This window comes from Ornithorhynchus anatinus, chromosome 1 (genome assembly GCF_004115215.2).
Source record: "Ornithorhynchus anatinus isolate Pmale09 chromosome 1, mOrnAna1.pri.v4, whole genome shotgun sequence".
Lineage (NCBI taxonomy): Eukaryota > Metazoa > Chordata > Mammalia > Monotremata > Ornithorhynchidae > Ornithorhynchus > Ornithorhynchus anatinus.
This window is the reverse complement of record NC_041728.1, coordinates 20,665,136-20,682,274: the sequence shown is the minus strand read 5'-3', so window position 1 is coordinate 20,682,274 and position 17,139 is coordinate 20,665,136. Positions and strand designations below refer to the sequence as shown.

Below are 17,139 nucleotides of genomic sequence, written 5' to 3'. Positions count from 1 at the left end.
TACAATTTAGCGAACCTAGACTCCTTCACCATCTCAGCAGAGAGTTTATGTAATGAGCCACTAGAAATTGGAGGGAAAGGAATGCAGAGAGCACTCTACTTCCTAGATCCTCTCATTTCTGGGTGTCAGCATTCTGGTGTAAGATATACCCGAGAGTAAAGCCCTTTTCAATGATGTCTTTATCAAGTGACCACATGTGACGGACAGGAGCTTCTCCTGTCATTCAGGTAGAGTACGTACCCCACTGCAAACTATACAAGAGAGTTACTCTTGCTGAAGAATCTCAACTTGTATTAGCTCCTAAATGGAGAAAAGCTAGGAGAGTACAGGGTAGTGATAAATAGAATCATATCACCTACAGTGAACTCTGAAATGCAGAAAAGGGGAGCAAAACCAAACAGCTCTGACCCAGCTGTTTATCTGCTGCTTACACTGTTAGGATGCACTGGTAAGGTATGGCCTCGAATACCAGGAAAAGTTAACCAACAGCATATACTCTTTCTCTGGAGAAAAAATAAAACCTGTAATCAAGCTACAAGTAGATTGTATAACACAGCATTGTGATATTGTCTATTGTTTACCTCGGACAAAGGAATTTTGTGTACTAATTGTGAATTTCAGTCTGCCGTACTTGAGAAAATCACTTTGTCTTTAGGTTTCTAATTTCACACATAAAACAGTATTGATCTACTTTTGCAACTATGTTCTTGTGATTAACTACACCAAGTGCCTTGAATTATCATCTTAGGACTCGGCATGGAAAATGTAACAAATTGTTTCAATTCTTGTAATGAATGAACTTATGGAAAATTTTATCTATTTCAATATTGATGTAGAAACCCCGGCCTTAATAAATACATTGTAAAAATCATGATGTTAATAATGCTTTAAGTTTTCCAAATCACATTCCATAGGACACCAAGATTTTAGGCCTCAGAACAAGGGAAGTGAAATTTTTTATGCCACGAGAGTGACCTGGAATCCCGAAGAGTACACAACCTGCCTCCTTCAGAAGGTACAGCCGACTCCTATATATTCACGGTAATGGGGAGCAGGGATAGCATGCATAAACCAAACCCACAGATAACCCCCAAACCTCATCTGTGCAACATTTTCAACCTTTACCCCTTCCGAATCTGTAGCAGAGCTACTGACTGATTTGTATTTGACTTCCTTTCTCTTTCCCTGCAAGTGAGCAGAAGACACAGGAGGAGGAGGAGGAGGAGTTGGAGGAAACAGGAGCAAGGAGAATCCAACTAGAGAGCCCCCCTGAATTCTTCTAACTTCCCCTCTGGTTTAAAACAGCCTTATCCTCCTACGAATCGTCAAACAGCGCTAGTCAGGAGTATCTATGCCTTAAGATTCCTACAGTCATAATTTTTCTCTGTGTACCTGAAAGAACCCTGGTGGTACAGGACCTACTGGCATGCCATCTCCTGGGGGAATGTTTCCTAGCACTGGACTGGGAGCTGCTGCAGCACTCTGAAAAGAACAAAGGAAAAACAACCTAAATCATTACATTGAAGGTACAAAACCGAAGACTAATGACCTAGAAATAAGTTCGGTAGGAAAATTTCTGGCCAGTAGCTCATAATTACATTTTTCCCACCACAGAGTTAATTGTGAGATAACTGCATTTTTGAATGAACAATACTGAAATAGTGCTATGACATCATTTTGTTATGTGAGTGTCTGTATATCTAAGCATATATGCATCTAAGAGTGTCACATACCCACATAGTTGAGAAGTTACAGCTGTCATCAAATTTACCAGACACTCAATTTAAATATTTTCTTAAAGTAATTTTTTAAACAATGCCATCTGAAGTGCTGTTTAGTTAGAAGTGTTCCTGATTTCCACCCATGGAGAATGTAACTCTCTAGCAAATCAGAATTCCAGTTCACAATACTAGAGGTGCAAAAAATAAAAAAGGAAAATTATGAACCCTGGTCCTTGGAAGTTTGCACCAAAAGGTACTAAAATTCACACTTGGAAGCTATTGAGGAGAACATGGCCTCTCTGGACCCTCCCTTCTACTCCCCTCCTACTCCCCGCACTGGAAGTAGACCAGCTTCTAGCAGAGACCCACTCAGGATTCCTCTCTGTGTCCCCTGCTACAATATTTCTCTCAGCTACACTGGAGGCAGCCTGAGGACGGTGGTTCTCATGGCGGAACTTCCTCCTGCCCAATTCCTTATGATGCATAGGGTTGGTGGGAAAGGCAGGGGAAAGGAGAGGAAGGGAGAGGAAGGAGGAATAGGGTTTATACTCCCAGCACAGGGGCATGAGCATTCGATCACTCTACTGTGAATAAATGGAGAGAAACCACATAAGACTTACCAACTGTCGGGAGAGGACTAACCAATTGGAATTCTAATTGAAATAGGCCTTTCTTCACAGTGAGCTAGGACTGTTTTAAGAAAAGTCAAACTACTACTTTGCTATATTTAAAGATCCTAGGACACAAAGTTGGAAGAGGCATTTCATTTACCTACCTAAACTTTCACATTATTCAGTGAACTGCAGAAACCCAAGAGAAAGACAGGACATTTACAGCTCCATGGATCTGCTAATTCCTATCATATGGAACTCACTCAGTATTAAGGAAGCTAGCTATAGGATGGCACTACTGCTCTACTTAATTACAGATAGGTTCATTTATCTAGTCACAAAAATGACTAAAAACTTAGAGAAGTAATTTTCATTTACTACTTCCAAATGTTTGGAACATCTAACCATTTATAGAAGTGTACCCTGTAACAATGAGAACAACAGGCAACTGAAGTTAATTGGGATGGCAGAAAGTCATGTGAACTCCTTCGAGACTAGATGAAACCACTTAACAAAATTTCCTTAATCACAACTTTTATTGTGGTTTGAAAAATACAATTTCCTTTAAGAATTCTTTAGAACTTGACTAATTAATAACATTTCTTTATTACTCATTTACAATATATTTCTTTCTACTGTGGGGCCTAAGTGACTGTACAACTCAGACAAGGAAAAGGGGTTGTGTCACCACACAGTTTTAAGCTGGGTTTTAAGGGTTTTTAGCAGGCTGTAATGTTGACATTTGTCACACAATGAACTCTTCTTGTCTGGTTCAAAATCATCACCCTGGATCATCTAAGTTTCCTCTTTATTTTCTACTATATTTCAAATTTGTAACCAACCACAGGTGATGCAATCATACGCTACCTATGTCTGCAAAATCACTTGAAGGCAGCTTTGTGCCTGGCTTTTGAAAACTTCCAAGAATCAGAAATGTGGTAGCTAACATTTGATCAGGATACAGTGAATAACAAGACATCTCATTGTGGGTATGTATCCCCCTACTGCCTCCTTTCCACGGTTCTGAATACCACGTGTGGCCTGGACACTTTCTGACTTTTTAGTCAATCATTTCACCTTACACTGATTCTTCATCTCAGGGAGTGGTGATCTGAAATCTGCCTTCCTTGGGTGGCAGCAAACTTGGTGAGGGGATCAGGAAACACTGTGGCTTATTACCTTTTGGGAAACATGTCAAGTTCCTTATTAGGGATTTTCCTCAGAGACAAATGCCCCTTCCCCTGCCACTCTTCTCCCCACCACCCCCCGAAACACACAGACACACACACACAGGTTCCATAGAGATCCAGGCCTTCTGCTAAGTTTTCTCTGCCTAGGTACCACTATTTACCGGTTGTTCTTCCCTGAGTGAACGTCTCCGCCCTCACCTGAGGGGGAACTCAGTAAATCCAAATGATTAATTGATTAGATACAAAACTGTGTGTCTTGGAAGGCAGAAACACCACAACTAGGTGAGATACATTTAACAGTGCTGGGCACTATACATTTAATGGAACCTAAACGGAGGTAAAACCATGGGTCCATGGGATATGTGAGGTATCCTGGGATATCTGAGGTGGCCTGCACACCCCCAGATTCAGCAACCTTCTCTAGTCAGACTTTCTGCTTCTTCTTTCCCTTTGCGACTCTCAATTCCATGTTAGAAATGTGTATGGCCTTCAGCTTTCCTAGTGCCATTTTTGTAACTGGCAGGGAGCTCAGGAAGTGGTTGAAAACTGAAGACCGCTGGGAGAGTTTGGCTGGGATTGGAGAGGAAGTTTTCATAAGGCACAAACAAAACTGCCTTCATCAAATGACCTTAGAGGCCCAGGTGCTGTGAGATTGCATCATCTGCGGTCAGTTCCAAATCTGAAATATAGTAGAAAACCAGCAGGAAACTTAAATGTTCCAAGATGAAGGATCTTTAAACAGAAAAAAAAAAGCTTGTTGTGCAACAAACATTTTAACATTCCAGTCAGCACGCACGGTGACACAACCCCTTCTCCTTGTCTGGGTTGGTCAATCCCTAGGCCCAGTAATGGAAAAGAACAAACTGTTCACCTGCCTGAGTAAAAGATCTGACAGAAGAGTGTCCTGACTGCCTTAACTGTGTCCTGTGTCTGACTGCATAAATGAGCACGTTTCTGCACTCCGCATACAGTAAGAGCTCATTAAATATGACTGAATGAATGAATACAGTTATTCGTAGTGGTGAGATCTAGATGTTTCACTAAAGGGTTTGCACACATGCAGGAAAACAAACTAAAACTCATAATTTGGGTTCTCAATTTTGATCTGGAGCAATACTGCTACTTGGGTTGACTTGGCTGTTTGAAAGATGTCTTTAGCTTCTGAATTTACAACGGGTGTTACTCTCCCTTTGCAACCCAGAGGAGGTATCAACAACCCCTGAAATTGGCCTTCTCCAATTCCCTAGTGGAACCAGTCTTAGGCCCCATTCAAGAACAGGATTTCTACAGGGCCTCTGAGGTTGCCTAGGGGCTCATCCCAAGTCTGCCTCCTGAGCCAGTCCCAAATCCTTTTACAGTATCAATGACTTGCTTTAAAGGCAGGTACAATCTAGTATGTATGCTGATATTTCCCACACTCCACAGGAATAAAATACGGGGAAAGCAAGAATGCAATAGGGCAGAAAGAAATAATCCTTCAAAAGAAACCTCAACCATTTAAAAATGTGTACCTTTAAGGCCTGGGTCTTTAAGCGTATGATGCATTTACCCCAACGTATCAATTCTCTTACTCTGGATTGTTTTTAAGGCAAATAATTGGAGCCAGAGAACACATACATGGTTTACAAAAGCATATATGTCTCACTTGTCAGTTGGGACCATAAAGTCTTCAGCAGGAATCCCCCAGAAGCAGCAAGATTTAGGTAGGCAGTTTTTAAGTGAGGAAGAAGGATTTTCTAGGGAGTGCGGGGAGAGTGGGAAAAGGACAGTGTGCAGGGATATAATAATAATAATAATAATAATAATAATAATGTTGGTATTTGTTAAGTGCTTACTATGTGCAGAGCACTGTTCTAAGCGCTGGGGTAGACACAGGGGAATCAGGTTGTCCCATGTGGGGCTCACAGTCTTAATCCCCATTTTACAGACGAGGTAACTGAGGCACAGAGAAGTGAAGTGACTTGCCCACAGTCACAAAGCTGACAAGTGGCAGAGCTGGGATTCGAACTCATGACCCCTGACTTCAAAGCCCGTGCTCTTTCCACTGAGCCACGTTGCTTCTCTGATATGTTTCAGGGCAGGGGTTGAAAGTGAAAGGATCTTGGGGACCTGGGTCAACTGTGATTTGAGTTGGGGAGGATTTTGCCAGTGTCTGATTTCATTTCTTGCCTTTCCCTTTGCTCAATCTCTTTTCAGCCTCGGTTCTGAAATACACTATTCATGTCTTTCTCTACTAGCTCTCCCTCTTAACCCTCGGGACTACTGCAACTGGCTATTAGAGTTGGATTTGCCCTCTGACTACAGGCAGGTTTATAGTGAAGGCAGACGTTATGAAATTTGTTCCTTGTGGTCTTTAAAATGACTCCATGATAGCATTCAAATGGATCGGCTAACTTAGAAAATCAAAAAGTTGAGTTGGAAATCTCCATTTCCCAAGTGGGAACAAACCAGTTCAAACTGTGCCTTTCCCTGAAAGATCTTGCGGTAAGTAGTTCAGCTCTAGTATAAACAATATCTACAATTACATGAACTAGTGGGTTCCCCTCTGAAACACACTTCTCCGGTATGGACACAAATTTAATGTTTATTTAGTAAATGTAAATGTGAAAAAAGTGGGCAAATTTCATCACATTCATTTTTATATCATCTAGCACTCTTTAAACAGGGCTTAGTTCACAAACACACATTTTAAAGAGAAAAAAGAGATTTCCATAACAAAAAGCCAGACAAGTTCATCATTCTACATGGGAACCTTTAAAAATGGAAATTGAATTCCCTTAAATAGACATGAAAACCCAGGATCAATAGCATCTCAACTACAATGCCATCACACAAACTGAAAAGAAAAAGATACCTATTCAGAATCCATTTTACTTTACTATTCACTTCTAAAATAGGCCTTTGATTTGAAGAATATAGGTCTGACTACAGTTTGAGAATACACTTTAAAATAAAGTGATCCCGAGGCCGATAATACAGGCTTCTGCTTTTTCTCTCAAATTTTACTTGACTTTTGGTAATTCCATCACTCATTTGGAAGAATCAAATTCAAACCAGCCATTTTTCCTATTTTGGAGTAGCTCTAATAAAAGGATAGGGTGAGAGGAGTTTGGATCAAATGGTTAAAATGAACATTTGAATTATTGGTAAACAGGGCTATTTCCAAGGTGATGTGAGGCCAGAAGTACAAGAATGGGGAACAACTAGGGCTGCAATGCCAGAATATTTCTGGGACACATACATCTAGTGACATTGTACACTAGTACTAATATTATTAGTATTAATATTTCATTAGACTGTAAATTCCTTGAGTGCAGGGATTGTGTCTACCAACTGTATTGAACTCTCCCAAATGATTAGTACAGTGCTCTGCACAAAGTAGGCTTTCAATAAATGATACTGATCCATTGAGTGCCTACCTGTTCTGATGCACAGTGTGCTCAGCGATTGGAAACTACAAAAACACATCTGCGGTAGATTCCCAACCCACATAGGGGAGGCAGACATAAAAATACTTACAAAAAGAAAAGTCAAAATGAATACTGAATATGCAATTGAAAAAGCCTCTATGCAAAAGTGCTGAAGATGAGTATAAATAACTTCATATGGTCTAGAGTTGGCTGAGGGGTTTATATGACTTAGGATGCTTGGAATGAATTGGAAAAACATTTGTTGGATGAGGTAGGATTTCAGGAAGACTTTGAATGTGGAAAGGGCCATGGTCAGTTAATCAATCAATCAATCCATCAATGGTGTTTATTGAGCACTTTCTCTGTACTAAGCTCTTAGGAGAACATGATAGACTAAGTAGACAAAATCCCTGCTCTTAAGGAGCTTAAAGTCTAGTGGGGAAGCTAGACACTGACATAAATTACAGGTATGGGAAGCAATCAAACACAAGGATATGTACCTAAGTGCTGTTGGGGTGGAGGCCAGCTGAGTCCTCGTGGGCAGGAAATATATCTACAAATTCCGTTGTATCGTACTCTCCCAAGCGTTTCGCACAGTACTCGGCACGCAGTAGGTCCATAATAAATACTATTGACTGCTTAGGGGTTAGGGACACAAGTGTTTGGGGGAGGTAGTAGGGAGGGAAAATAGGTTGGTGGAGATGGGTTTTTAGTCAGGGAAGACATCCTGGAGGAGATATGATTTTAGTAGGGCTTTGAAGATGGAGAGAGTGCTGGTCTGTCAGATATGAAGTGGGAGAGAATCCCGGGTAGGAGAGAGGGCATGATAAGGGGTCTAGAGTGAGAGAGAAGAGAATGAGGGATAGTGAGAAGGTTGGCATTAATAATAATATTAATAATAATTGTGATAGTTGCAAAGCGCTTACTATGCGCTAGGTACTGTACTAAGCACTGGGGTGGATACAGGCAAATTGGGTTGGGCACAGTTCTTGTCCCACGTGGGGCTCACAGTCCCAATCCCCATTTTTTGGATGAGGAAGCTGAGGCACAGAGAAGTAAAATGACATGCGCCACGACACATAGCAGACAAGTGGTAGAGTCAGGATTAGAACCCATTCCCTTTTGATTCCCAGGTCCATGCTCTATCCACTACACCATGCTGCACAGGAATGAAGTCTGTGGGATGGGTAGGAGTGGGAGGAAAGCAAGTATAAATGGAGGGGAAAGAGCTGATTGAGAGCCTCAAATCTGATGGGAAGCAGTTTCTGCTTGATGTGGAGATAGTTGGGCAACCACTGGATGTACTTAAGGAGTGGGTAGATGGGTGCAGAATGATTTTTTCAGAAAATTGATCTGCTGTCTAGGATAGGGGGAGAGAGGAAGTTTCAAGTGAAGAGACAGAGGTGGGAGAGAGAGGAAGTGGATTGAGTAGAATTGTTTTTTAACTACATGTCTCGTAAGTACTTGATGTTAAGCTCCTTGTGGGCAGGGAACACGTCTACCAACTCTATCATACTGTACCTTCTCAAGTGCTTAGTACAGTGCTCTGCACCCAGTAAGTGCTCAGTAAAATCCCTGACTGGTTGACTAACTGACTGGTTGAGGGGACTGAAAGAGCCATCACAGTGCAGAAGCAGCAGCAGTCACGTCAGGGCAAGGAAGCCCGGGATCCCACTTTACTGGGCAGTCGTAGCACAAAAGGGAGTCTCTGAGCTGCAACGAGTGGCTTGCTGGAAGTGGAGCCTAGGATGATTTCCCTGCTTTTTCCCAAAGACTTTTTTGGTCTTGTCAAATTTCAGTGGACTATGTTGAGTACTAATACTTTAGAGCTGGTAACATCTTATTTTGCGTACGTACATCATAAATAAAATTTAACCGGCTTCCCAGGTAGGCACAATTCTACAGGATGAGGGACACGCCTAAATAATCTTAGTACGGTGCTCTACACACAGTAAGTACTTGATAGAGACCATGGATTGAATGATAAAGGTCTTCCGCCAATAACACAGTAGTTATCTTCCTGTAAATCCCCAGGTTATCAAAAAAACCTCTGTTGTACCAACCAAGCGGTTAAGGGAAAGATGGTTCGAAAACAACTGTAGTAGATCACGGCTCCTATCATACCGGGTGAGAGACTGTGGGAATCAAAAAAGCTTGTTTTGAGCAATCTGTATTTTCTTTACCCTTTCTCTAACATTTTTTGTTACTTCTCTGCAGTTCATTAACCCAGAACAGTACAAAGCTATTTCCAGCAAACAATGGTGATACTGCAATTAGTTCCCAATGCAGGGCTAATGAGCTGATAACGATATTGCCAATACTGACTATATGTAATAATATTGACAATATAGTGATACTGCCAATCCTTTGATCCTGCTTGAAATAAACACGCCTACATAAGCCACACCCTTATTCTAAATCATTCATATCAGCTTTATGGTACTGTTTCCCTATTCTTCCACTGCATTCTACTCAAATTGTACTCTTAAAGTCATATGTAAGACTCAGCTCATTGTGGGGAGTGAATGTGCCTTTTTACTGTTTTACTGTACTTTTCCAAGTGCTCAGTTCAGTGCTCTGCACACAGTGAGCGCTCAATGAATATGACTAATGAATGAACATTTCCATAGGCATGCCCTTACTCAATTCCATTCTGATCAACAGAAAAGACGCTAATGATTCCTAACAACAGTGTATGAGGTAGACGATGGCACAGCAGTGTCCAATCTGTTTATTGCTGCATTGTACTCTCCCAACTGCTTCGTACAGTGCTCTGCACCCGAGAAGTGCTCAATAAATACGATTGAATTACTCAAGCAAGAGCAGGGAGACATTTCCTTCCTCAAACAAGACTTGTTCCTTTTATCCCAGATGAATGATTACTGCAGTTGCAGGAGGTACTAAATGCTTAAATGCTTAGAGGCAGCATGGCTCCATGGAAAGAGCCCGGGCTTGGGAGTCAGAGGTCACGGGTTCTAATCCTGACTCCACTGCTTGCCGGCTGTGTGACTTTGGGCAAGTCACTTAACTTCTCTGGGCCTCAGTTACCTCATCTATTAAATGGGGATTAAAACTGTGAGCCCCACGTGGGACAACCTGATCCCCTGGTATCTCCCAGCGCTTAGTACAGTGCTTTGCACATACTAAGCACTTAACAAATACCACCAATATTATTATTATTATTATTAATCAACCATTATCCAAACACTCCCTACTATTACCAGTCAATCAACAATATTTGAGTGCTTACTGTCTGCAGAGCCCTGACAAGATCTTGAAATAATAATGATGGTATTTAAGCGCTTACTCTGTACAAAGCACTGTTTTAAGCACTGAAGAATACAACAGAGTAAGTAGATCTGATTGGTGCCCGCAAGAGTTTACAATCCAGTGGGGGACACAGACATTCCAATAAATTAGAGGTTGGACTAAACAGTAGGGTATAAGGATATACATCCAATGCATCCAATTCAAAAAGGCGGCTCGATCAATCAATGGTATTTATTTATCACTCAGTATGTTCAGAGCATTTGGGGGAATGCAATACACCAGTGTCTGACATTAGGTAAATGAAAATCCATGGAAGCCCACTGTTGGGTAGGGACTGTTTCTATCTGTTGCTGAATTGTACATTCTAAGAGCTTAGTACAGTGCTCTGCACACAGTAAACACTCAAAAAAAAGAATGAATGAACAAATGGAAGGGACTCTGTGAAACAAGAGCTTTTTCAGAACAAGGACCCCCAACTACCCATACCAGAACGAGCCAGTGAATGGACGCTTCCAGTTATTGCCCCTATCAGACAACCAACATGACTGAGTGTTTGGCAGAGATGGTACCTGTCATCATCACTGGTATTTATTGAGCACTTATTGTGGGCAGAGCACTCAACTAAACATTTGGGAAAGTACAGTGCAACAGAGTTGGCATATTTCTTCAATAAAAAATACTCAGATTAAAATCTACAGGCAGCAAAAGGAGAAATACCTAACTGATACTTTGCAATGTCTTATGAGCACAATTAAAACGAGACCTACAGAAACATGTGACATCACACGCTACGCAGATCAAGCTAAAGAAAAATATGTGACTAGCGGACTGATGTTGAGGCTGAAGCAATCCAGAAGTATTTTGACCATTACCAAAGCGAGGTCTTTTGAGCCCGCTGTTGGGTAGGGATTGTCTCTATCTGTTGCCGAATTGTACATTCCAAGCGCTTAGTACAGTGCTCTGCACACAGTAAACACTCAATAAATATGACTGAATGAATGAATTGCTAAATAAGCAGGGTGGCCTCATATACCATAACACAATGGATGACTCCATCCCATCACAAAGAGTACTTTCTTCAGAAACAGAAATGATAATTCTCTAAATATATCTTCAGCCATCAAGGATGGTGCTTTGCAGAGAATCAGCTAAAATGTGAATGGGACTGGAGCCTGAGCTCCAATTTTTGAGGACGCCCTTCTTGGTGAAAGCCATGAAAAATAACAAAATATTTGGATCTTATGGCATTCTTGTGGCATTCCTACAGAAATCTGAGTGTGAGAGGACTTAATACTTAGCTATTTGTATTAACTATTCCTGAAACATATAAAATTTGAAGTAATTGCCACTACTGTAAAAAATCATTTAAAAATAGTATTTGTTAAGCACCTATGATGTGCTAGGCACTGTATTAAGTGCTAGGGCAGATATAAGATAGGTTGGACACAGTTCATGTCCCACTTGGGACTCACAGTTTTCATCCCCATTTTACAGAGGAGGTAACTGAGGAACAGAAAAGTGAGTTGACTGGTCCGAGGTCACACAGCAGACAATTGATGGAGCCGGGATTAGAGGAATGGTTTGTCAGTCATCCAAGGATAGAATTTCCCTATTATAGCATCATTTTCACATGCAAAAGATACATACTGTGCGCACACGCACACAAACACACACAGACACACACAAACACCCCTCATGCTTGAGAATATCACCTTTAAGCAAAAACTACAACTAATCATTTTATCTGATATTTAAAACAGAAGGTCGCATGGCTGCTTATAGCAGGACCAATAAGAACCACCAAAGTGACTGCCTCTTCTCTCTTCTGTTAAATAAAAGTCAGTTCAGCTGAAAGGCCAAGTTTGGGATCAAGCAAGCAATCAATGAATCAATCATATTTATTGAGCGTTTACTGTGTGTAGAGCACCGTACTAAGCACTTGGGAGAGTTAAATATAACAGAGATGGCAGATGCTTTTACTGACCACAATAAGTTTTCAGTCTAGGATCAGTAACACGGAACAAAATGGAGGTTCTGTGAACAATCCTACAACAGTGATAAATCCTTTCATTCCTAACAAGTTATAACTTCATTTTAGCTCTCCCATATATTCAACATATACTAAATAATAAAAACAAGGATGTATGAACTGGGAAATGTCTCGCTTAATTTTCTTTATTAATTACTCCTACCAAAATAGGTTTGATTTAGGCTATTTTCACTATTTTTTTCCAAGTTAACATAATATTAGAGTTCCCATAAAAGTCATAAACTAGGTGGCTTACCAAAGTGTGAACTGAAAATACCATTTGTTTACATCGGCCAAACAGTAGAAACAGAAGCTAAGCTCCTGCATAGGCTTTCTAAATCTCTTTTGTCAACACAGAGTATGGACCTGTTTATTTCTACCAGTGGGTTTTAAATGATCTTAGTGCCACAAAATAGCATTGCCTTTCAACCCAATACAAAGCAACTCAAGATCCTTTCAACACTGTTTATACTGGCAAAAAAGGAAAATCATCATATTTAGGAGAAACTGTGAAATTGTGGAGGCATCTGCACTGCTGGGCAACATTTTATGGTTTATGCTTTTCCTTTTATCAACTAAAGCCCTTACTGCTGCAAAAAAAAAAAAAAGCAGCAGATTTAACTGTTTGAAAACGACGTGAAAAAAGCTTGTATTTTTGAGATTTGGGGATATAATGAAAAAATACTCTGACTACAAAATAAGAGAAATGCCTGAAATCAGAGCATTTTTAAACCAGACCTGCAGCCTGAGCAAGCCTAAAAAATGCCCCATGAAGAAGCAAACTCCGGTCCTCTAACTGCCAACTTGGCCCTTCTGGATGTCAACTGGAAGGCATTATTCCTCTGGTGAGCGATGCACCATCCTGAGAACGAGAGAGAAGAATGTCTTTGTCTCAGGGTCAACTGCCTTGGAGGTAAGAGAGCCCACCCACCACCATAACTGTACTCCTGGCAATGTGGAGGTAAGAAAAAGCCCTTTTTTAATGTACCTTGGGCCTGTGTACAGACACACTGCTCCTGGGAGTTTTTAGGAGAGTATGCGGCAGATTCTCTAGCCCTAGGGCACATCCACCACACTCCGAGCCTACAGTGGTGTATCCCAGTCCTGCACACATGTAGACCACTCTTGTCATTAGTAGTATATCTCCTTGTCTTTCATATGTACAGACAGGCAATCCTAAAACCTCCCCCTCCACACTCCAATCAATTGTATTTATTGAGCACTTACTGTGTGCAGAACACTGCACTAAGCACTTGGGAGAGGGCAGTGTAACAGAGTTGGTAGACACGTTCCTTGCCCACAGTGAGCTTACAGTGTCTAGAGGAAGAACTCCTTTCTAAAGGCCAGTGTTTATCATCCCTAATAAGAAATGCTTTATTATACCTCAGCTACAACAATCTTTCTTTAATTTAGACCCATTTCCTCTTGCTCTGCCTCAGTGGAGGCGGAGAATCACTGATCGTCACTGTTCATAAAATATACTTGAAGTCGGCTGTCGAGTCATCGATATGCCGAGGCAGAATCGGAATTCAGGTCTTTTGCAACTTTAGCAGAGCCCACTGAGACATTATGATTATACATATAGTGTCTCATGGGCCTTGAAAAAATTAATTAAATGTTGGTTAAAAGACAAATGTTAAGCATCTTACAACGGAAGTTGTTGGAGCCATTTTACAGTGTCAAGTCAGTACATCAAGTTACCGGAAGACAAATTGACATTAGCTAATCCAGCTAATGTTTGCTTTAGAATTTGCTAGATAGATTTAAACAAACAACACAACAAAACAAACAAACACATAAACACTGTTTTAAAGGACACAAAAACGGAATCAATTACATAACCTTTATGTCAGCATTCTCTGTAGGTGAAGATCGACAGCCAATGGTGTTAAATGATCTCTAGTAGCATTCCAACCGAAGAGTAATTTAAAATAATCATATAATTCATTACCTGGCTCCAGCATTAAGATACAGTTACTGCTAGCTCACAACAGAGTTAAGTTGCCATGGTTTAAAGCACCATTCTAAAATGCAGCCCTAAAACAATCACTGGTTTCATTGCAAAATCACTTAAAAGATTACTCAACTAAATGAATCTAGATGGCTTGCTTAATTCTGGCAAAAGAAGCATTGACTCAACATTTAACATTCAAACAATGTATAGAAGCCAAAATATATGTTTGCACAAGACAGATCCTCTAATTTTTTGAATTTAAAATGTCGATATAATCAATTTAATCAACTACACAGCCATTTCTTAGAGAAATCTGGAGTACAACATTCACACTGACATTACTGGCAAAATCCATACATAAATAATAAGAAAAGGGAACTCTTGTGATATCTGCAGTTAAAGTATCAAACCTTTATCCTGACATTCACTGTACTGCATCTTTCATTCAACTGTATTTATTGAGCACTCTGTGCAGAGCGCTGTACTAAGCACTTGGAATGTACAATTTGGCAACAGGGAGACACAATTCCTGCCCAAGAACGGGCTCACAGCCTAAACGTGTATTCTCTGCCCATAGCGAGCTTACAGTCAACGTCAGTAGAATTACAACCATAATGTTCCTAAACACCAGGTTCTCCAATAACACAAACACCCCCACTTCCCTTGGAATAATTATAGGGAAAGACAGCAATCCTGACTCTGTTCTATCATACTTCCAATAGGAATCCAAAATGAAGTGAAGGCCCTTTGAAGGCTCACCTCCTTACACGTAAAGACTGGGTCCGTTTTGGTCAAGCTGTGGGGTGTGGGTCTAGCTTGGAGCAGTTTTTTAGACTGCAAGCTCCTTGTGGTAAGGGAACACATTTTTCTTGCTTTTTTATGGTATTTGTTAAGGGCTTACTATGTGCCGGGCACTGTATTAAGCGCTGAGGTAGATACAAGCTAATCAGGTTGGGCACAGTCCATGTCCCACATGGGGCTCACAGTCTTCATCCCTATTTCACAGATGAGATCACTGAAACACAGAGGAGTTGAGTGATTTGCCCAAGGTGATACAGCAGACAAGGGGCAGAGCCAGGAGTAGAACCCAAGTCCTTCCGATTTCCAGCCCTGGGCTCTATTAGGCCACACTGCTTCTCTATCCACTAGACTACACTGCTTCTCTATCCCGTGTTTCTGTTATATTTCCCGAGAATTTAGAATAGTAAGTAGCATTGCATTCAGTGGGCAACCAATAAATGCTAGAACAACTAGTAAGGTATCCCTGATCCTTCAGGTTTCAGAGGTGGTTTGATAACAGTAATGTTAGTATTTGTTAAGCACTTACTATGTGCACAGCACTGTTCTAAGCCCTGGGGTAGATACAGGGTAATCAGGTTGTCCCACGTGAGTCTCAAAGTCTTAATCCCCATTTTACAGGTGTGGTAATTGAGGCACCGAGAAGTTAAGTGACTTGCCTGCCACTGGGCCCCAAGGGGTTCCGTTACGTTCAGGACTCCTAAATGGACAGAGTGTCCTGGATCATCCCTGAAACTGTCCCAAATTATCCAATCGCTAAAAGACCAGAGACAGGGGCCAACCAACTACATCTTTTGGAATTACGTAGGACCCTGATTTCATCAGTAATGAAGTGCTGGCAACAGCAGGGGTGAATTGTGCTGTATATGAAGCTAACTGGAAAAATGTATCAAAATCATAACCCCATATTGTACCACGTTTAGCAGCTGGTAGGTGGAACTACTGAAATATCGACTAGATGAAAACAGACGAAGCTTTTAAAAACAAGATGCTTTAAAAAGGAGCGTGGCTTAGTGGAAAGTGCCCGGGCTTGGGAGTCAGAGGCCGTGTCTTCTAATCCCAGCTCCGCCACTTGTCAGCTGTGTGACTTTGGGCAAATCACTTAACTTCTCTGTGCCTCAGTTCCCTCATCTGTAAAATGGGGATTAAGACTATGAGCCCCACGTGGGACAAGCTGATTACCTTGTATCACTCCCAGTGCTTAGAACAGTGCTTGGCACAGATTAAGTGCTTAACAAATTCCATTATTATCATCATCAATATTATTAAAGCAGACTTGTTAGACCCGCACGTAGCTCACAGTTGGGTCCTGGGGGGCCTGTGTGGGCCAGCTAACCGGCAGCAGAGACTCACAAGGAGAGATATGCAGCCAAGTCACTGCCTGCAGTCCATCTCTAGCTGAAGCTGCTATTGCTAGAATTAGAGATTGCTCCCCAAATTTGCAGGATCCCAAGAGGAGACTCTGTATGCAGCTTCCCCCTGCAGCCAGAAACCCAGGACAGCAGTCTCAGCATTCATTCAATAGTATTTATTGAGTGCTTACTATGTGCAGAGCACTGTACTAAGTGCTCAGAATGTACAATGTATGGGGAAGCAGCGTGGCTCAGTGGAAAGAGCCTGGGCTTCGGAGTCAGAGGTCATGGGTTTGACTCCCAGCTCTGCCACCTGTCAGCTGTGTGACTGTGGGCAAGTCACTTAACTTCTCTGTGCCTCAGTTACCTTATCTGTAAAATGGGGATTAACTGTGAGCCTCACATGGGACAACCTGATTACCTGTATCTACCCCAGCACTTAGAACAGTGCTCTGCACATAGTAAGCGCTTAACAAATACCAACATTATTATTACAATTCATGAGGGATAGCACTTGTAGGAAGAACCAGCAGAGGCCAGGGCAGAGGGAGCTCAGCAGCACCTTTCTCCTGCTGCTGCCAGCTCTTGAAGTAGCGTGGTTTAGTAGAAAGAGCGTGGGCTTGGGAGTCAGAGGTCGTGGGTTCTAATCCTGACTCCACCACTTGTCTGCTGTGTGACCTTGGGCAAGTCACCTAACTTCTCTGGGCCTCAGTTACCTCATCTGTATAAATGAGGATTAAAAAATGTGAGCCCCACGAGGGACAATCTGATAACTCTGTATCTACCTCAGCGCTTAGAACAGTG

The 17,139-nt window shown here is 41.5% G+C and overlaps 1 protein-coding gene across 6 annotated transcripts in view; it reads right to left on the bottom strand.

Moving 5' to 3' along the window:
- Window positions 1–17,139, bottom strand: part of SSBP2 (single stranded DNA binding protein 2) — a 294,273-nt gene that overhangs the window by 101,775 nt on the left and 175,359 nt on the right. For 4 of the 6 annotated variants that reach the window (XM_039911270.1, XM_007656432.4, XM_039911269.1 and 1 more), the window contains exon 5: window positions 1,393–1,482. The exons of the other annotated variants lie outside the window; for them this stretch is intronic. In XM_039911270.1, the coding sequence (XP_039767204.1) occupies window positions 1,393–1,482 (90 nt within the window). The remainder of the gene's footprint in view (window positions 1–1,392; window positions 1,483–17,139) is intronic. 6 annotated transcript variants of the gene reach the window in all.